This window comes from Lotus japonicus, chromosome 1, assembly GCF_012489685.1.
Source record: "Lotus japonicus ecotype B-129 chromosome 1, LjGifu_v1.2".
NCBI classification, from domain to species: Eukaryota; Viridiplantae; Streptophyta; class Magnoliopsida; order Fabales; family Fabaceae; genus Lotus; species Lotus japonicus.
The window spans coordinates 18,624,412-18,646,620 of NC_080041.1; the positions used below are offsets into that span (position 1 = coordinate 18,624,412).

The 22,209-nt window shown below is 39.3% G+C and overlaps 1 protein-coding gene across 1 annotated transcript; it reads right to left on the reverse strand.

Annotated features, from left to right (window-relative positions):
- Positions 1–17,615: 17,615 nt before the first annotated feature.
- On the reverse strand, positions 17,616–21,732 carry LOC130729021 (uncharacterized). Its single transcript, XM_057580637.1, has 3 exons — positions 21,660–21,732; positions 20,548–21,536; positions 17,616–17,906 (listed from the first exon to the last, which is right to left on the reverse strand). Exons 1-3 carry the CDS (start codon positions 21,730–21,732, stop codon positions 17,616–17,618), a joined length of 1,353 nt encoding a protein of 450 aa, XP_057436620.1.
- Between the last annotated feature and the right edge of the window lie 477 nt (positions 21,733–22,209).

Below are 22,209 nucleotides of genomic sequence, written 5' to 3' on the forward strand. Positions count from 1 at the left end.
TTAAAACTGCTACAAATATCATGTTTGTTTGACGCCAATAGCCTAATACATCTCTTGAATGTCGCCAATTGTGCTGGGATCATCCCGTGTATGTAAGACTAATTAAGATGGGCATTGCATAGCATATTCAAGGCATATGCGCACAAACTGTGATGAACAAAAATCTACAAAAAGCTATGAAATGTGGGATTTAAAATGGTAAAAATACCTAAAAGGATATTTGTTGCCTGTCCTATAACTTTTGAACAAATAAAAAGAAACGGAAAAGATTTTATATACATCATTTAAGTATATACCATTATTCCAACACTTAGTCCATGCTAAAATGATTGAATTCTTAATTAAATGTCTAAGGAGTTTCATCTATCTATTAATTGTGTTGGAATTTATTGATGAAAGTATTAATTTAACTGGGTTTTTTATAAGAAAGGAATTTGACAATCAAATTAGATAAGGTCGACCCATTAACATCCCATTGTTCACGGATTGTATGTATAGAAAAGTCATCAAGCTCTTCATCTTTTTCCAGCATAAAAATCCAACAATTTCACCCTTAACCACTTTTTTAACTGAAGTAAGTGGATAAGGTGGTCCATTGTCTATTTTTAAATCCCTGAAAATGCAAGATTTTAAGTTGAACATGAACCAAAAACCAAACCTTATTCAAAATGCTTACTATTTTGGTCTATGTTCAAACCCTTATATGCTGCCACTATTGGTGAGGTGTTGTTAACACTTACGCAACTTCGTCGTGTCGCCGCACGCTATCTATTCTATTCAGTTTTTTTTCCTCTTTCGTTTTCAAAGCCAGCGTGATTGTTTTGGAGCTGACTCACTCACCCTCCACATATATTTGTTCTTTTATTGAAGTGTTCTGAGGGCAGTTGAGAATATCCTCAACGGACAGCAAGAAGATTAGAATAAGAATAGTATTTGAGCTAAAATTAATTAAGTTTGAGGTGAAGAGAATATTCTCTTAGCATTTATAGTTATGAAGTTGAGTTGTTAGAGAAGGTAGGGAGGAGTGTAGACTTTGAGTAAGAACGAAACGGAGTTCTTCCGAGAATCTGGACTGGCCGCTCTCCTTGAATTCTGTGGTAGTGCTCACCCTTGTTTGACCTGAGAGTGTGGTGATGTTGACATCGAGTGTAGGGAAAGTACCTACAAAAAGACTAGGACGCTCCGGCCAGTTAGTTTGTGAATAAGGAGAAAGTTCATAAGTCTTAAAAAAATTTAGAAAATACTCCCTCCGTCCCTAATTATAAGCTAACATTGAGACTTTTTTTGTGTCACTAAATATAAGCTAACCTTGCAAAAGTTAATATTTCTTTCCATATTCACCCTTGCATTTATTGGTAGTGGAGCACCACCATTAGTAGTACAATGATGAAAAAGTGTTATCATAAATAGGGGTAAACATAGAAAGTTGTACATTTTTTTTGAAAACCAATGCATCAATTAAGGCTTTCTTAATAAGTGTGATTTTTACAACTTTAGCTTATAATTAGGGACGGAGGAAGTATTATATAAATGAACGATGAAACATGTATTTATAAGGTTGCTATATATATCTATGTATATGAGGAATGCTAATGCACACCCACTCTTTTTTTAGAAGGAGTGCATTAGCAACATACACCTTTTTCTTTAGACAAAAAACCCAACTTTCAACTTTAAAGTTAAGTTACTTTATAAGGGTACCAAAGTAATTTCATAAGAACACCTTTTACAAATGAGTAACTTAGCATTGTGTAACACCCCGATTTCGGTGGCGTCACTTTAGTAACCAAAATAAACTTAATGCGGAAAAACGTGAATATTTTTTTTTTCGATAATAACTAAGAGAAGACTGAATTAAATAAAACCCAACAATAACAAAATCAGAACTAATATACAATATATAAACAGCCCCCGCTGTAGTAGCAACCTCGTCACGAGTAAACCTCTAGTGACGGTAATAGAAGAGTAGCGCCCGTAGGCAATATATACAATCCAAATGAAAAGGGTGAAGTGCTCGCAACACCATCCCTCAAAACTGAGAATCAGCTGACCCAATGGCCTGAAAATAAGACCTCCTAAGTCCAACCAACTCTCTGTGATTCCCGTAAGGAAACCACACAAAAAGCTATAGGCGGATCTACCCTGTCCCCTAAGTAACAAATGAAGCAAGACTGTCAGAGCTAAAACTCTACTCCTACACTAATCCTAACTCGAGGAGCTCATACCAACACCCAAAACTATGTGCTAGCATGATCGTCGTCTGAATCAGAATCCAGAACGACTAAGTCTATCAACCCTATCCGTCCTCCCCTCGCTCCTGCAACGCTCTCCGATGCTGGACTCACGGGCTTAGGGCCCGAACCCTGATCATCAATGATCGCAACGGAGGGTGCACTAGACCCTGCCGAAGGCACTCCCACTGGAATCTCCTCTGAGGGATCCTCCTCCTCTGAAGATGACGGTGGCGGCGGTGCTCCTCCAAGACCTGGTCCACAGTGAACGCCCGGTGGCAAGTTGAAGCTGATAGAGCATCGCCTCAACACTCCTGACCTCAAGAGTCCTCCACTATCCACGTGGTCCTCCATGATACGCCCCGAATACGTCGCTCGGTGGCTCGCGGGGTCAACCACCCACGACCCGGGGTCGTCCTGGTCGATCATCTCGTACCTAATCCCCCCCGAAGGGTGGACCATTGCGAACCAATCCGCAATGTTCATCTGACAAAAGGCGTTGTCCGCCAAAACACACACAGAAGACGCGAGGGTCAACTCTAAAGAACTATGTAGATAATACACCCAATAGGTACAAATAATAGATAGCCACTTAGGCTTATAACTAGAGATATCATTCCTAGGGTTGCAAGTTCCACAATAACATAAACGCAATAACAGCAAGTAGCATGTTCCAAATAGGTTTAACAATTAACAATCACACTCGACAACTAAATTAGTATGTATGTTGCATGATATGCAATGCAGGTTAACCCAGTCAACCAATATGCATTCCGGAACGGATGGACATCATCGGATCAGCCCTTCACCAGCCACGGTGGTGCCATTTCGGCCCGTGATGCCTCTTACTCCCACATCATCATGTAGTCAGATCAGCATAAAACCCGAAGGCCTGCCATTTCGGTCTGCTACTAAGAGTCACCTAGCAGTGCTCTTACGCGGAAATCCTGGTCTTATAACCAATTTTGGAATCCGCCGCGGTCCGGCATCTCACCGTGTTTAAACCACTTAATGAGTGCATGCAATGCAGTGATTAGCCAAACAACGTCTCCGACCTCACCCGACACGTCGCCACGTGTTCTAGCTAAATTAATGTCTCTAAAAGCTTACCCTAAGGTAAAGTCGATTCTGCGACAAAAGACACTTCTTCCCAACACACGTAATCCACGATGATCTCCAGATCATCCGACTCATCTCAATCCGATGGTCACGACTGCTCAACGAGCACAGAGTATCACACTCTCGGAAACTCACGGTTTCCCGGACTTATCCCCAGGATAGCCCACCAACACATCGCTGCGCCAACAGCATCAGAGCATCAACAAACTCAACCCTTCTCAACTTCCTCAACGATTGGATCCGACGACACTTCTCGTTTTCCAAAAACTAAGGTTTGCATCCGAAGCTTCCTTTCGAGTTTATTATCTCTATTTAAAGATTTAGAGGTTGTTTAATGTCTTATGAGTTTTCTTTTCAAAATAATATCCTTTTTAGTCTTATCGCAAATCCTATAAGTTCTCGGGATCTCCAAATCCCCAAATGACTCCAGAGAATGTCTCGATCCGTACAACGCCACAACAAGGCCCGAATCTCATTCGTCCTATCAAACTTTCTCAAAACTCTCAAAATAAAATCGGCATGACCTGCCCGCTATTCTCACCATTCAGAATCTCAGATTTCAGTGTAAAGCATATTTAAATCATCACAATCAACAACATGTCATATATCAATAAATCTCAACATTAACACTTAGCACTTAGCATATAAAGCATGCACCACACATCCTAGATTACCCACATAGCACATAGCATGTAAGTCAATCTTCAAAAACATTCAGTAGATGAATCATCTACATTATCAGCCGAAGCCTCAGAAAACATTTTCAATCACACACAATCTCAGTGCATAAACAGTAAACAATGTCGAAACATCGACCCTAATCATTAACTAGAGATTCAGTGAGAAGCCCTCACCTGAAGGTTCTCCAGAATGATCGCCTAGAGCTTCCTCGTACTCGAAGTGTTGGTCCTCCGAGAAATCCTCAAAAGCACCTTTTCAATAAAAATCACAGAATACTATCAGAATCTATCGAAAACTAAGCTATCGATACTTACTAAGGTTACTCGAAGTAATCTATACTCTAAGGTACGATAATCTAGCGCGAAAGGACAAGTTTTCGGAAAAGGAAATTTCCTCCTCCCCCCCTTATAGCTCTCGGCCACTATAGGTAATTGTAGGGCTCGATTTTTCTTCGATCAAACTTGGTTCCTATGCTTTCATAAGCCGTAACTAAGGGTATTCTGAACTCGGAAAAATTATCGGATCAAAAACTGTCGCAGGGGTATTTTGGTCATGATTTTTAACTTAGGATTTTCAAAACTGAAATCCCAAAAATAAAATTTTGCAGGGACGTCACCAACGACGTTTATGACAACTAATCCTACTAGCACTAAGCTAAGGCGATAGTTTACAGCCTAAAGATTGGAACTTTACTCAAAAACTACATAAATGGGTATTTTAGGCTCAAATTGATTCCGGCGGAATTCCGGCGACATAACGGAAAATCTAATCCGGCAGAAGTGATCTTGGGCATACATAGAAGAGGTTTAGAATCAGAAATGAAAGATTCAGGATAGTTTTGCAAAAACCCATAAACTATCCACTCAGAAAACTCTACAGAAAAGCTATGGAAAAAGCGATCAGAGGTAAGGATTAGCGACTATACCTCGAAGCCTTGAAGTAGCAACTAACGGATCAACGATCAAGCAAACGATGAAGAAAAACTCTTCTTCCTTCTTCCTTGTTCTTGGCCGCGGTTTAGAGGAGAGAAAATGGAGGAAAATTGTGTTTTTTCTTCCTTTATTTGCTATATATAGAAGGTGGAAATTCGCGGGAAAATGAAAGTTTCGCGAATCCGATTTTTCCGGCGTCATTCTCCATGAATTGTTAGATATGTTTTGGCAAAAGAATTCCAAAACTATAAAGAGGTCTCCTTGTATTTTTGGCAACTAAAGCATAGTCGGTATAAAACTATTTTACCCGATAAGTTGCTTTTTGCATCGAATGTCGGAATGGAAAACTTCCTTCGGAAGAAAGATTGAAATCATCAAGAGAAATGGGTGTACGCGTGTGGAATATTCATTTGAAGCTCTGAATAGATAAAGTCCTCAAAGTCGGGAAATTCTAGAGTTTTAGAATACCAGGGTTTCAGTTTCGGCAAACCTCCGATGATTGGAATCGGACGTTCGTAGATCCTAGAGTTTCGCCTCGAAACGTTTGTGATATATGGAAGAAGAGAAATTCTAACATTTCTCTGAAGATTTTTGGAATTAACTGCCATCGTGCCTAAAAGTGAAAATTAGCTATATACTAGAGTTTCTGACCTAGGTTTAAACGTAAAACGTTCGTGCTATAACTTTTACCGATCATAATGCAATCCTTGAACTTTTCCTGAACTTTCTCCTTCATAAATATATTTCATTTAATAAACTTTCGTTCAGGTTTCCCTTCACATTACATCAACCCTAATCGTGAATAAAAAGTTTATTCACTTAACATAAGCCTAAAACTCGGGCCTTACACATTGAATACCTTTTCTTTTAGACCAAAATATCCAATTCTCTTATCTTTAAAACAATTCAAGTTATGGGCATATAGGTAATTTTATTACTATTTTAATTTTAAACTTCTTAATTTCTCTCAGCTCATTTATTATCTTCTCCCCTTTCTCTTTTTCTCTTTCTCTGAACCTCTTGCATCGCTGCTCTCTTCCTCACACATTTTCACTTCTTTCTTTTTCTTCTTACATAATCTGTGTGTGGGTATGTTTGATAAAATAAAACCATTTGTAGAATGAAAGGTGGATGTATGTTGAGAAAAAAAAGTGAAATTGGTGAAATCAAGCTGGAGATTTCGATACCAGTTTCTATAATTTATAACTGGGTGGGTATATCCAAATAAAGCACTTGTGGAACACTCCGAATAAACCATTGGCAGAGGCTAGATTTCCGATCTAAAGAAAGGAGTCGTGGAGGAGCCAAAGCTGCTCTTCAGGTTGAGCTGCACGGACCAAAAACGCTACGACCCAGAAGATGAAGAAGAAATAGAAATTAAGTGATAAAGGTGGAGAGAGGAAAACGGTAGTTTTTTGAAAAAAAAAATATAGGTAAATTACTTATGAGTTATCACCCAGTGTGAATTGGAGAGAGAGTGTAGATTGCAAAATTACTTTGGTACCCTTATAAAGTGCCTTAACTTTAAAAGTGAAAGTTGGGTTTTTGGTCCAAAGAAAAAGGTGTATGTTGCTAATGCACTCCTCCTAAAAAAAGGGTGGGTGTGCATTAGCATTCCCCTATGTTTAATGTCTGTGCAGATAAGGACACATTTATGTGTGAGCATGTGGGCTATGGGGGCAATTGCCACCACAAAGTTTTACTTGTAGTTCTCTAATTTTTTTAATAATATATAATTGTTTGTATTATTATTTGTTCCGCTGTGCTACTTATATTTTACTACATCATATATATATATATATATATATATATATATATATAAAATTTCTCAAATAATATCAACTGGAATAGTTTAGTACTTCTCCACACTTCCTATTCCGCCATCAAAGAGTGCTTCTCCAGATTTGGGATCGTTAGAGGTGTCTTCGTTCAGAGGGAGCGCAAACTGAACAGAAGAACTAAATTTGGATTTGTGAGGTTTGTCCAAAAGAGGGACGCGCTCAAGGCGATTTCTCGCATGAACAACAATTGGTTCCTGGGGTCTCGCATTAAGGTTGCCTTGGCAAGGGTACCCCCGAAGAATGTGCACTCTTCCTATCAAAACAAGGACAGATCTCAGGGGAAGAAGACAGTTCGGGTGCGTAAGGTCCTAGCTGTCCCAGGGCACAGAACCAGAAACGCCAGTTATGAATTTCAGTTTTGCTCTAACGCGGAAGACATGAGGTGGGTAGAGAAGCAGGTGATTTCTTCTCTAAGAGGACTCAGCAGCGTTGAAGATGTCCAACGACGCCTGATAGAGAACGGCTGGAGATCAAAGGTTCGTTCCATGGGGCCAAAGGAGGTTGCCATAGAGTTTGAGGATGCCGAGAAAATGGCCGTCTTTATGGAAAGAGATACTGCTATTCTGCGAGAAGTATGTGAAGTAGTTTTTCCGGCGAGGAAGCTCTCGGTGGGCACTAGACATCTCCATTGGATTAAGCTATTGAAGGTTCCTCTGGTGGCCTGGAATTTGACCTTTTTCACTAAAGTGGCCGGAGTGTTTGGAAGCTTAGTGGGCCTTGACTCTGCTACAGAAGCCGTCAACCACCTAGATTTTGCCCGTTTGTTGATTTCGTCCTCCTCCCCGACGTTACAGAGCAGTACCATCGATATCAACATTGATGGAGTAAAATCGAGGATCTGGGTGGAGGTGGAGCCAGTCGGCGTCGCTGTTCTCCCTCTGCTAAATCCGACGGTAACTTCTGACTCCAGCTTCGCCGTCGGCGTTTCGTCACGCTCGTCAGGGACGGTGGTTCAAGAATCGCTGCTGTCGGAAAGGAATACCTCTACCGGGGATTCCGGGCCGGCGTTTTTGAACTCCGGTGTGGGGGTGCCTGGGGCCATGTGCGTTGACGCTGCAGACGATGCTCTGAGTGTACAGAGTAAGACGTTGACGCTTAGCATAGGGAAGCCTCCAGTAGTTCCTTACCTAGGAAACAATTTGAATCTTCCCCTGATCTTGAGAGAAAGAGAGTCCTCCTCTGCCTATAATCAGGGTGTACTTTTGTGCGTTGGGGAAAGTATCCTGGCTAGTCTCCCTAATTTTGTACTATCTCCTGCTTTGTGCAGAGGGATTGAGGGAGTCAACCTTGCACATCTATTCAGAAATTTGATTTTTGCACAGGATCATCGATTACCAATATTAACCCTACATTCTACCTTGGGTGGGTCCCCCTCAACCAGTTGTAATCCTATTGGGCTTCTTGGGAATGGGCTTTCGGGTGGACAATCAGAAGAGAATTTCTCTCTTTTTGTGGACTTGGGTCGGGTTCAGGTTTCTATTGGGGAACCGCTAGTGGGTGACAATTCAATGGTCCCCCCAATTCCAACAACGGTGATTCAAGATGCCACGCTTTCCCCACACCAGGCGACAGCTTCAGAACCCTTATCCTTTGACTCTATTCCTGGGAATCCTTGTGCTATTCTAAAGCTTAATCTGCGCCGTGCTGTGCGCTCTAACCGACGTCCAAGGGCCTCAAGGAAAAAGCCTGCTGTGGGTTGCGGTGCTGCATCGTCGCCATCTCCTTCCTCTGCATGTGCCCAGACTCCAAGTGGGGGCGATGCTTCGGAGCTTGTGGGCACGGATGTGGAGTCTCCTATAACAGTGAAAGCCCGACGCGCTTACGAAGTTGGAACAACAGTGGGTGTGGTCTTCAGTTGCTCAGAGGCGGAAGCTATTGAGGGTTTGTCCATACAAATTTCTAATCGCAGATCAACTTCATAGTGTGGAGCCTAGATGGGGAGAGTGTGGGCTTCCTGGAATGTGAGGGGCTTGGGAAGTTCTACTAAGCGAGAGGCGGCAAAGAAGGTTCTGCTGAAAATTAAACCAGAGGTATGCTTCTTACAGGAATCAAAGCTGGATGAAAACAGGAAGAAAACGATTGTGAGCTGGGCTAATTCCATGGGAATGGAGTTTGAGTTTTCTCCATCGATTGGTGCGGCCGGAGGGCTGGTGTCTCTGTGGAGAAGAAATACTTTTAAGGTTGTTCATGTCAAGAAAAATCACAGGTATCTCCTTCTGTTTGTAAATTTTGGTAATTCCCTGACTCTTGATGTTGTTGGAAATGTGTATGGGCCAAACAATTCTAGTGATAGAGTAGCATTTTTTAATTATCTGAGGGCTGATTTAAGTACTGCAACGGGGAGAATCATCTTGGGTGGTGACTTTAACGCCATATTGAATGACGGGGAGAGAAGGGGAAGCGATGTAAACAGTGTGGGTGATGCGACTTTCAAAAGCTTTGTTGGGGATTTTGAACTTACAGATCTGCCTCTATGGAATGGAGAGTCCACCTGGGGTAGCTCAAGAAATGGGGGTCTCTGGAGCAAATTAGACAGATGGTTACTGAATGGTGAAGCTATTCAGAGGTTTGACGGGGCATCCCAATCTGTAGAAGACTGGGGGATCTCAGATCATAGAGTTGTCACACTAAAGCTTGGTTCTCATGATTTTGGCCCAAAACCATTTACCTTTTTCAACTGCTGGCTTGCTGAAGACGGTTTCAAGAATCTAGTGGAAGAATGGTGGAATTCTGCGTTAGTGGAAGGCTGGTCAAGCTTTATGCTTCAAGAAAAATTAAAAGGCCTAAAAGGGGAAATCAAAGCATGGCGTGGGCGTAGGGGTGTTTGGGGTTCTGAAAAAATAAAGGCTCTTGAGGAGAAACTTCATGATACAATGACTCGGATGGAACGGGATGGTGTGTCAGTTGAACTAAGAAGGGGCAGATTTGTGATCTTAAATCAGCTTTGGTCTGAGTACCGCAAAGAGGAAAGCAAATGGCTGCAGAAATCTCGATTGAGATGGCTAAAATTGGGGGACAAAAATTCTCATTATTTCCATATTACTTGCAAAGTTAGGGAATCCAGTAATAGCTTGGCTAATCTGATTTTCAATGGCGTTTGCATCACTGATCCGGTTGCAATCAAACTCGCTATCTTCAACCACTTCAATTCCTTTTTCAAGAGGGGGCCTAGATTGGGGGCTAAGATCAAGTGTGATAATCTTCCTAGGGTGTGTGTGGAGGATAATATTATGCTTGAAAAACCCTTTACTGAAGAAGAGATTTGGTCTGTTATTCAATCTTGTGATGGGAATAAAGCTCCGGGGCCGGACGGATTCAATTTGAACTTCTTCAAAGCTTTTTGGGACACTCTAAAAGGTGATGTCCTCAAAGTTTTCCATGACTTCCATTCACATGGTAAACTGGTTCGAGGTTTAAACGCAGCCTTTATTGCACTTATTCCTAAGAGTGGAAACCCAAGCTCCATTTCTGATTTTCGCCCGATTAGCTTAATCGGAAGTGTATATAAACTTATCTCAAAGGTCCTTGCTCTCCGCCTCCAAAAGGTTATGCCACTTATTATCTCTGAAAACCAGTTTGCTTTCACACCGGGGCGCCAAATAGCTGATTGTATTTTCATAGCTAATGAAATCATTCATTCCATGAAGAACCGAAGTGAGGGGGGGGCTGATTGTGAAATTGAAATTCGCCAAGGCTTATGACAACATCGAGTGGCTGTTCTTGTTTGACATGTTAGAGGAATTGGGATTCGGTTCACGATGGGTACAATGGATTGAGGAGTGCGTCTCAACGGCGACTCTTGCGGTCTTGGTAAACGGATCGCCCACCGATTTCTTTACTATAGAAAAAGGGCTCCGCCAAGGTGACCCACTATCTCCATTGCTATTTAACATTTGTGCAAATGGGTTATCTTGTATTCTAAATAAATTGCTCCAATTTGAGGAGCCTTGTGGTTTTCGTGTTGCCAATGATTTATGGATCAACCATCTCCAGTTCGCGGATGATACTCTGATTGTGTGTGAGAACAATATAACTCATTTGAAGTCTATTGCGGCTGCCCTTGAAGTGTTCTTGGCTATTTCAGGACTAAAGGTGAATCGGTCCAAATCACAAATTTTCGGTTGTAATGTTTCCCTAGACGATTTGTCCCAAGCAGCGGGCATTCTTGGTGTGCAGGTTGGTACCCTCCCAATTAAATATCTTGGAGCTCCTCTAGGTGATAATCCCCGTAGGAGAAGGTTCTGGCAACCTTTGATAGAAAACATGAGATTAAGACTAGGGTCTTGGGGTTCTAGGTATCTTTCTCTTAGTGGAAGGCTCGTCATGCTGAAAGCAGTCCTGAGCGCTATTCCAATCTATCATATGGCTCTGTTTTTGGCCCCCAATGGTGTGGTGGGTGATCTTGAGAAATTGATGAGGTCTTTTCTCTGGGGGAGGTTGGATGGAGGGCGTGGCATCTCATGGATCGCATGGGAACAAATCTGCAAAAGTACTCAAGTAGGAGGGCTTGGTGTTGGTTTCCTTGGCTGGAAAAACAGAGTTTTACTTCTCAAGTGGGCATGGAGATTTGGTAGAGAGAAGAATTCTCTTTGGAGGAAGATCATATGCTCTAAGTATGATTGGGACGGTAGGCTTCTTCTATTGCATCTTGCAGCAACCAATTTCAATCGCTGTTCTATTATGCTCTTAGATATTCTTAAGGTATTACTTGAAGACTCAATTTTCGCAAGAGTATTTAGAGAAAGTTGCTGCTGCAATATTGGGAGGGGTAATAATATCCGCTTTTGGCACGATCCTTGGCTGGATTTTCAGCCGCTGCTATCTAGATACCCTCGCTTCTTTGCCCTCGCCACAAATAAAAGTGCAATGGTTGCTGATTTGGGCTCTTTCCAGGACGGTCGTTGGTTGTGGGATTTGGGATTGCGTCGTCAACTCTCTGATTGGGAGAAGGCGAGATTTCAAGAGCTAATGTCACTTTTGAATTCTGTTTTTCCTTGTGATGATGAGGACTCATTAGTTTGGTCGGGAGCTTCCAATGGGGTCTTTACTGTGAAAGAGGGATATTCTACAGCTGAGTTGAGAATTTTTGGGCCGGTCTCATGGTTAATTTCAAAGCAATGCAGGAAAATTATCCCTCCTAAAGTAGGCTTATTTGTTTGGCAAATGCTGGAGAATCGGATTGCGGTTAAGGATAACTTGCTAAAAAGGGGTATAGTAATTGAAAATGGGGGCTATTGTGATATGTGTGGGGTAGCCGTAGAATCTGTCCAGCATTTGATGCTATGGTGTGACAAATCCTGGAGATTTTGGAATTCCATCATGGCTAGAGATGGGGTTCAATGGTGTATTCATGGTTCGGTTGTTGATTTGTTCAAGGAATAGCCTTCCCTTCGCGCAAAATCTGACCATGTGTTATGGGAATTAGTGCCATGTGCTGTGGTTTGGTCAATTTGGCTAGCTCGAAACGACGTGGTTTTTAATCAAAAGGGTTTCGTCTTTGAGAGTGTTTGGGATCTGCACTTGATGAGAGTTATGTGGTGGACAAAAGCTTGGTGGAAAGGCTGCCCCTATTCTACTGTGGACTTCTTACAAAACTTTGAAAATATCAAGTCTATGGGGAAGCCAATCAAGTCGAGAAATTGTGTATGGCGCCCTCCGGAGGTAAATCATCTCAAATTTAACGTTGACGGATCAGCTAGGGGGTCCCCGGGAATTAGCGGAGCTGGTGGCATATTGAGGAATTCAGAGAGCGTTGTCTTGGGCAGGTTTTCTAAGCATCTGGGGATTTTATGGGCTTATCAGGCTGAAGTAAAAGCCATCTACCTGGCGCTGACTTTCTGCAAAGAATTTGGTTTCGCTCGGGTCTTGATTGAGAGTGATTCTTCTCTAGCTGTGGGTTGGATAAATGCCAAATCCAATAGACCCTTGACTCTTCTCAATGACCTGAACGCTATAGATTGGCTCATGAAGGAAATAGGTTGCTCGGGAGTGGTTCATACTTTCCGTGAAACAAATGGCGAGGCAGATGAACTTGCAAAATCAGGTTGTGATAGAACGTGTCCTCTGTGGGAGAAGCTGTCTTGACCTTTCCTTAGTCTTCCTGCTTCTTGTTGCTGCCTGTGCCGTTCCTTCTCTGGTTTTTGGGTCAACTTCTTGTGGTGTGATGCCAACTGCATGCTGCATTTTATTGGCTTTCTCCTTTGTCTTTTCTTTTATTTCTATCCTATTTTGTTCTGAATCTTGTTACTGTACTATGCTTGTACTGGTTTTTATTTTTTGCAGCTGGCCTTGTGCTTCTCTCCTTGTGCGGAGCCTTGGCCTCTACTGTACTTGGTCCTTGAGCTCTCTTTGTGGCTCTTGGTTTCTTCCATTATCAATATATTTTTGTTTCCAAAAAAAAGTTTAGTACTTTGTGTCTTAAGCAAGTGGTTGATTCGACTTTTAACTCTTATGAATGAAAAATAAAATAATCATATGTTAGTCTTCTACCACCTAGTGCACTGAATGTGGGACGGATGATTAATCTCACGACTATTAACTATGGGTAGTACTAAGATAAACAAAAAAAATTTCTCTCACAACTCAAAAGTTCTAGATGCGCCACTGTGTGGGAAGGCGTAAGAGAAGTCCTTAAGTGAAGCTTCCGAGTGCATAGTTGGATTGGTGTAGTCATGCTTTAAGTGTTTTATCTCAACCCCTGTGAGGCCACTCGAACACTTTACCAGTTGAATCGAGGTGGTTCGTTTATGAACTAGGTCGTGCAAACCACTCTTATGATATCCGCTTAAGAGCAGTCCTTTGTAGGTCATCTGCGACACCATCGGACCTTATAGCTTTTACATATGATTTCATTAATGACTTGGAATGACTGTGCCAATAGAAGTGTTGTGTTGTGGAATACTATGAAATGTAAATTTATATGTGTGGCTAACATCGATCATTGGAGCTATATAAGATATTTGTCTGGATGTATCTTATGAGAATATATGAATAAATCATAATTGTTGGATCTAATCATGAATAGTTAAGATTAAAATAATTTAATAGTCATGTGATCACTTAAAAAGTCACATGACCTAATATTTTAATCTTAATCATTCATAATTAGATCTAACAGTACGTAATGATTTATTTTTATATTTTCATATAAAAAAATATTCTCATATATTATCATAAGATGCACTCACAGGGTTGGCTCAAAGCCGAAACTAAGTAGACAAAAGTTGATAGTAATATTGATTAGTGTTGGTTTAGCATAGCGTACATATGGGAACTGATGTTAAATAGCCTCAGCTTAATTTCTGCAAAACATTTAAGCTTACTTTTTGTGATAAAAAAAAAACCAATTCCAATTATTCATGTTAGTATGTTACTTCAACCAGAGAGTTTAACACATTTGTATTTAAAACAAGTTGAGGAAGTCTTTATCAATCAAAATCTTCACTTTTATGTGGATCAGGAAATAACTAAAACAAAAAGGATTCAAACCCTTAAAACGACCTAACGGTGACACCAAAAGTCATAAACCAAACTTCAAAGGGGGTAAACCGCGATGAATTGCCATGAACTACGAAGAGAATGCCTCTAAGCAACCTCTAAAAGTCACTAAGATTTGGATGCAGAAGAACGACATCGTGCTCCATTCATGACTTCATTCTATGGACAAGGACTTCATGAGGTTTTGAATTGAAGACACAGTTTATGTTTTTCTTCAAGGTTTTTTTTAGGCTTAAATATGTTGGAGGTCCCTCTAAAATAGGGGTCCTTTGGTTAAGGCCCCTACAAAATATTTTGGGTGGAATAAGCCCCAAATGTGAAAATAATATATAGTGATAAGCCCCTGCCGTGAGGTTCCGTTTAATTTTTGATGATTCTGCAAACGGCGCTGACGTGGATTATATTTTTTGAAAATAATTAGGGTGCCACGTAAGTAAATTAGGGTTGAAAAGAATAAAAAAATAAAAACTCAAAAGTAAAAAACCCAAGTAAAATCCCCAAACGTACTTGGGTTTTTATTTTATTTTTATTTTTTTCAACCCTCATTTACTTATGTGGCACCCTCTTTAATTGAATAATTTTCACAAAATATAAACCACGTCAGCGTCGTTTGCAGAATCATCAGAAATTAAACGGAACCTCACGGCAGGGGCTTATCACTATATATTATTTTCACATTAGGGGCTTATTCCACCCAAAATCTTTTGTAGGGGCCTTAACCAAAGGACCCCTATTTTAGAGGGACCTCCAACATATTTAAGCCATTTTTTTAAATTGATAAATATTTTTATGGCTAAGTATGACTTTAGTCATTGTAAAATATATGTGATTGAATTTGAACTATATAAAAATATTTCATTACTTTTAGTCCTCAACATTAATGGAATGGATGAAATTATTCCATCAATTCATTTGGTGGCGGTCTAAACCTCCACTAAAACCAAAATTAAATAATTTGTACCAATTAAAAATCATCGCTAACACACAAAACCGTCACAAAAAACACGGCATGGACTAAAGCTATCATTTTTTAAGTGATTTGCAGATTCAATATACTCATATTTTACAGGCCGACTTAGAGTATATTTAATCCTAAAAAAATAAAGAAAAAACTATAATCATATAATTATCAATATCACAATTATTATGAAAGATATTTTCTACCAACTATCTATGATCCTTGTTTTTTTATACACCATTACATAATACGAGTAATTTAGGTGTAGGCTTCCAAATAGCTAGTAATCCAAAAGTCAAAATATTCGAGGACCTCAAATTTAGGGCTCGTTTGGTGGTAAGAACATAATAGGATATCACAGGATAGTAATCATATCCTGTTGTTATCTGTTGTTTGTTGCGCCAGAAGGATATGATAACACTATCTTGTCTCCTATCCTATCTTGTCCATCATGTGTAATAGTTATCCTGAGGGGGGAGTTAGGATAGAACATGATAAGATACCAGTTATATATTTTCTTTCAGTATCCTAACTCCAAATTAATTTATTTTAATATTATATAATTTATAATAATATTAATTAATACATATAAAATATCAATTTAACTAAAATAAAATTACTATTCATACATAGTAAAATAGACTACTCACTTACAAATATTGATTTATTAATAGTAATAGACTAATTTAATATTTTCATCTCCTATTATTTAAAAATTATTTATCTACTTATATAATAATTTTGTTAATTTTTCTTATTTATCACGTGTCACAATTAAGTGAAAATCAATTGGTTATAAATACTAAATTTTTAATAGTAATAGACTAATTTTCTATTTTCATCTCCTATTATTTAAAATTATTTATCTACTTATATAATAGTTTATAATTTAAATATAAATTACTTTTGAAATAATAATATTCTTAATTTAGTTAACTTTTATTGTTAATTATCAAGTGTCACAACTAAGTGAAAACCAATTGGTTAATTGCATAATTTTATTTAAAATATAGGCTATCTTCAAAACAATAAAATAAGTTAATTAATAAAATTTAAATTAATTTAGTTATTTTAAAATATAGACTCATTCATGAAAATGTATAAAAAAAATAAATTTAATAGAATGATCAATTTTTAAATGTATTTTTTATTCAAATATAACTTTGATACATTTTTCCTTATCATATCCTGTCCTTATCATGTGCACCTCAAACACAGGATAAGATAAGAGTCTATTGCTCTTATCTTATCCTGTTGCTATCTTGTTCACATATCATATCATATCATATCCTGACTACCAAACGAGCCCTTAGATGTTAACATAGCCGTGCTCTATGACAGATGAATGACCGTTGGTTAAGAGCAAAATGAGTGTGCTAAAAAACCAACACGATTGTGTATACAGATATTTTCTCACTGATCCAACTGTTTAGAATGCATCGTTAGATGTTATGAATCACATACTGATATTTCAGCCCAATCCAACAGTGAAAGAATCTATAATAATAATTTTATGACGAGTGCTCAAAGTTGACGGTATGCAGAAATCGCGAAGTCGTTGTTTTTTCTTTTTTCCATGATTTCATTTTTCCCAAATTTTCCACATGTGACCTGCCTATTGCGTATTTACTAATTACTACAGAACATGTGTTTTTTGTAAAGGTAATGCAATATTTTGACACAAAATCACTCATACTAGAAAACCTAGAAAAAATCATGTAAAATAGACACACATCATTTACTGTGGATCAAGACATGGTCTACAAGTTAAAAGAGGTTTTGTGCAAATTAATTTTAATACAAAAAAATATTGTAAATAACATATACTAAATGTTAGAAGTAAAAAATGATTCATGAGTGGACCGTTTTTTTTTATAAGCGAGTGGACCGTTTTTAATGTAATCTCCTTAAATTTGTCTTTTTAAATTTTAGTACCTAGAATTCTCATATATTATTGTCTTTTCTAATTCATTTGCACCATGTTATCTAGCGTTAAAACGTTTCATTAATTTGTCATGCTTGTTATCTAATTTCATCATCATATTTTTTAAAGCAAAAAGCGCGCATATATATGGTACTACACAATCCTTCTCAGAATGGAACAAACGCCAACAAATCTAAAGGCAGAAAAAAAAAACAACTTAACCAACAAGATACCCATATAGAGGGAAAGAAAAAGGCAACCCCACAACTAGAACCAACACCCAAAGCAACAACAATCATGTCGTCATAACAACAAATTAAAAAGGCCCTAGAACAAAGTCAAAACTCCAAAACTCTCAAAATAAGTCAACTCTCAAACAACAAGAGACAATCACAAACTCTATCTCAATCAACAAAAGCAGCTTCAGACTCCTCATTGCAAGAATCTAGGTTGCAATTTGGTTGATGGAAGCAACATATGTACAATTATACACCATTCCCATTCGTTTCCCATCAAAAGAGCACTCCACTCCCTAGTCTGAACACTCATAGGTTCGGAAAGCTCTGTCGGCAAAAGCATCATCTCCCCCCTTTCAAACCAAGTATCTACATCTGAAACCTCCGCCAAAGCAACCTCACTGAAATGCACAACAAGGCCCTTCTTCTTTTTACCTCTCTTCTCAACTTTCTTAGGTATTCCCCTACCCCTTTTGGCTTCTCTACACTGAAGGTATGAAAAACGATAGAAATGGGGGTTTGAATAGCGTTTTCAACTAAAAACTTTTCCCTCTTGAGATTTAGATAAATCTCTCGAATAAACAACACAAGGTGCAAAGATAAGAGATGAAGAGAAGCACACAAGTATTTTATCCTGGTTCACTTGATAATCGCTCAAGCGAATCCAGTCCACCCGTTAAGGTGATTTCTTCCTTCTTAGAATGAAGGCAATCCACTATTCAATGTTTGTTACAACTGCACTAGCAACCTTCTCAGTGACTAACAATACAATGAACTAGCAAACACTAAGATTCACTCTCTTAGTCTTCTCAAGGAGCTGACCAACCTTGGTCCCTTAGGGAAATCAAACTAACTGTTTGAGGGTTTTAGGTTTACAATGAGTGCTTCTGAGAAAGCTAAGGTAAACACAGTAAGAACTATTGAAGAAAGATTGCTAAGAGAATATTGAATGGTTGCTTAAGTTTGTACAAAGTTTCTTAGCCGCTTCTTCAATCTTCAGCCTCTATTTATACTTCAAGGATTAGGGTTGTATTCGATGTTTGAAATGCTACCGTTGGAGGGCAAATCCAAAACTTCCAGATTCTGCTATGGCTGAACATGTTAAGTAAGGTCGTCAGGATAGTACAATTGCTTTTGTACTTGGACAGCGACGTGAGCCTTATCCTAGTTGACTTCTGATCAGACGACGCTTCATGTTGGAACTTGTGAAGCTTGGTGATCAGAGTCAGAGGGAAGCTTGGATCCTCTGACCTTCGTATCTTCTGGTTCTGGACATCAGAGTTGGAAGTACTTGGTCTTCAGAGCCAGCTTACTCTTGGACTTTAGAATCTTCACTTCTTAACTTCTGCACCTTCAGAGCTTTTGGACCTTCAGAGCCTCTGGACCTTCAGAGCTTTTGGTCTTCAGAACTTTAAGTGATCTGAATCCACATCAGAGCTTATCATCTTCAGAACTTCTGAAGCATATACTACTGTTCAATCAAAACATAATGAGTACGAAAGCGTTGCGTTGGTTACTCTTTGGCTAAATGCTTCTGATAATTGTGAGTATTGACCAGAGTCAGAGCCTGTCATTTAAACACTCAGAAAACAATGTTAGAGTACCATAATTGTTCATACACAATAGTTATCATGTAATCATCAAAACATAGAGTTGTACTACGTGACCAAATCTTGGTCTTACAAACTCCCCCTTTTTGATGACAAAACTAAGTATTTTGATGAACAATTCTTAAACAATAAACTGAATACACTCAGAGTTTAGGGTATCAGAGGTAAACTTATCCTGATATGTATGGTTTATTTTGCTCGTCCTGAATCCAAGTCACAGTTTGATTCTGAGCTTAACTCCCCCTGAATCTAAGAGTTAATGAAACATTAGTAATATCTAGATTCTGAGCTAAAGTGAAATTGGTCATATTGATATATCAGTCAGATTCACATATATATGAAATTATCAGAGCGCATGAATAATCAGAGTCAAAACAAGGATAAGGTATTAGAGTCAACTGACTTGAGCATACTATCACTTCAGAGGAAGTGAAAATGTATTCCTTGCTATTTCCTCACTGATAGATCTATGGTCATAGTGATGGATCACTTAAAATTCTCCAAAAAAAAAATCACACTAACACAGCTTACATCAAAAACTGGGCTGTACTCCCCCTTTTTGTCATAAGCAAAAAGAATGGGGTGTGAAAAACTTAGCTTGAAGTACAAGGTACCCCCCTCAGAGAAGGACTAAGTTGAAAAGAATTGTGGAGAAAAAGATAAAAAAGTGAATAAGATTAATTAGGAAAATAGTTAATTAATGCAGATGTAGAAAATTTAATGAAGTGAATAACACCGGTCAAAAGAGAATGAAACGTTTACCACCAGCCAGAGAGTTTAAGGTGTGCATAAGTTTCCAACGTAAACACCTCGAGAAACTGAATTAGCATTAACTTCTGGAGACTGAACTTGGTGTATAAATAACAGTTTAAGCCATAACAGTCTTCACAAAAACATCTTCATCTTGTAATAAATACGACAATGGCTTCCATTGAGAATTGCATCAATGAGCTTAGGAGGAAGGCATTTGAAGAGGATTTGTTCTTCAATGTCAGTGGGAGATGAAGTTTCTTGTTCAGAATGGTCAGAAGGTTGTGGTTCAGAGTCTTGTTTTTCAAGTGCTTGCTGGTCAGAGGCTTGTTGGGGTTCAGAGGCTTGTGAAGGGTATGGAAGTAGAATGGTTGAAGTCTGTTCAGAGGGTTGAGGAGTTTGGATTCGTTGCCAAAGAGGTTCATCTTCAATGGAAGGTTGAATTAATGAAGTCTTTGGTGGGGATGAACAGGTAATGGTGATTATGGTGGTTGGTTAGATGACAGAGGTTTGTTGGCTAGGAGGAGAATGTAGAGCTTGGGTAGGAATGGGGTTAGATACAGCCAAAAGAGCAGCAGATTCATCATCATCAGTAAGAACTACAAACTTACTTGAGTTCCTGACATAAGATCTTGTGACTCTGGTGACTCTTGGTGCTTGAGGGGTTTCCTGCTGGATAACACTGGCGGTTATTCTGACCTTCTTCTTCTTCTTCTTCTGAGGTGGTTGCTCATCATCATCACCATCCTCAGAGTCATCATTTGCAACCGCAATATTCTCTTTCTTCCTCTTTGTCTTCTTCTTCTTGGGGGATTCATAGTCAGGAGCTTCTGGAAGAGCTCTGAAGAACTCATCTACATCAATCTCACATCCGAGACTCTTCAGATCCTCAAGATAGTACATGATAGCCTCTGGATCATCAGCCTTATACCAGAGGGGATAATCATTGAGAGGGATTCTTCTTCCCTTGATTTCTTCTGGTGTGATGACAGAGTCAGCCTTGATCTTCTTTTCTACCAGGCACATCCTCTTCATCGTTGTAGAAGTGAAGGCATCTCCGGTCAGAGTGGTGATGTCTTCAGTGCATCCTGCAGCAATCAAGTCCTTGACCAAGTTGCTCTCAACAAACAGATCAGATAGCAACTTTCCAAAAGGAATGTACTTGATCGTGTTCTTGGTCACAATTGCAGTTGTTCTTGATCTTCTTATGCAGTCCTTCAGATAGTTGAATAAAAAGTAAGGAAGACATATCTTCTGCTCAGTCTTGATGAAGTAGAGCATCACCTTCTGATTGAAGTTGATGTAGTTAGGAGAGCTTCCAATGGGTCTGGGATTGAAGCAATTTAGCATAATCTTGTGCCAGATCCTCAAATCAGGATGAAGCTCTCTAGTCTTGTAGTCAGACTTTCCAGGTTTCCAATTTGCATACAGCACTGAGTTGATCGTGTCTTTAATTGCCCGCAACTTGGAATCATTTGCTTGAAATCTGTAACCCTTGATGGTGTCTGGACCCAGAAGCAGAGCAATTAATCTCTCAGTAATGATGATCTTCTTGCCCAGCACATAGGAAACCACTTGAAGATCGTCACAATCAACATGTTTCCAGAATTCCTTTACCAACTTGTCATAGATGGGTCTAGTAAGCCTGTTGAAGTATCCTTCCCAGCCTTGAAGCTTAACTGCTGGACGAAGATCCAACCCATTTTCTGCGATATTCCTGAAATCGACTCGCAATTCGCAGAGAACCTGAAGATCTTCTGGAGAGAAATTGCACGTAACTGCACAACCTCTCTAAGCAATCGAAACGGCTTTCTCCGACTTTTGAGTCTCAGCCTGAGTTGATTCAGTTGACCGCGATCGAAGAATTGGACTTGATTGACCAGTTGTCAGGCCTACAACCAACTTAGGAAACACTCTGCGATCAGCAGAATCAGCTTTCTCTGATCTTTCCATGGCGGAAGAGAGTTTGGGTAGAAGGACTATGAACAGGAGAGAGAAGAGAGGGTTTTGAAAGAAAAACTTAGAGCTTTTGAATTGAGAGAGAGAAATGAAGAAAGTGTAATGGAGAACGTGTGTGCATAAGTGGGTTTAAAGGTAACCGTTGGCGGTTGTACAACCAAAAGTTAAATCAACGGCTAGAAGTTAATGAAATAAAGTTAAATAGTAAATGCACATAACACACGGTGGAGAATAAGCAGATCAAAATCATTACAACAGATTATCCCAAGAGGCATAAGGAACAAGGCATCAGAATACACTGACACACGTTTGTTGTCTTGTCTCAGAGTGGGTACCAATGGATACACAGCATCTGACAAGGTTACCTTCTGAACTAGACATCTTCTGATAAGAAGCATCATAGTCAGAGGTTCTGATCCATCTTCATACTGGACAAAAGTCCATATTCAGATTTTTCAGTATAAAATTAAA

Bases quoted from the DNA above. Each gene is read 5' to 3' on its own strand.
- LOC130729021 (XM_057580637.1), bottom strand. From the start codon at position 21,732: ATGGAAAGATCAGAGAAAGCTGATTCTGCTGATCGCAGAGTGTTTCCT. The intron at 21,537-21,659 runs GTCAATCAAGTC...ATTTCTCTCCAG, and splicing joins GGTTGTAGGCCTGACAACTG to AAGATCTTCAGGTTCTCTGC. The intron at 17,907-20,547 runs GTTGCAAATGAT...TCATACCTTCAG, and splicing joins GGAAGAAAGAGAATATTGCG to TGTAGAGAAGCCAAAAGGGG.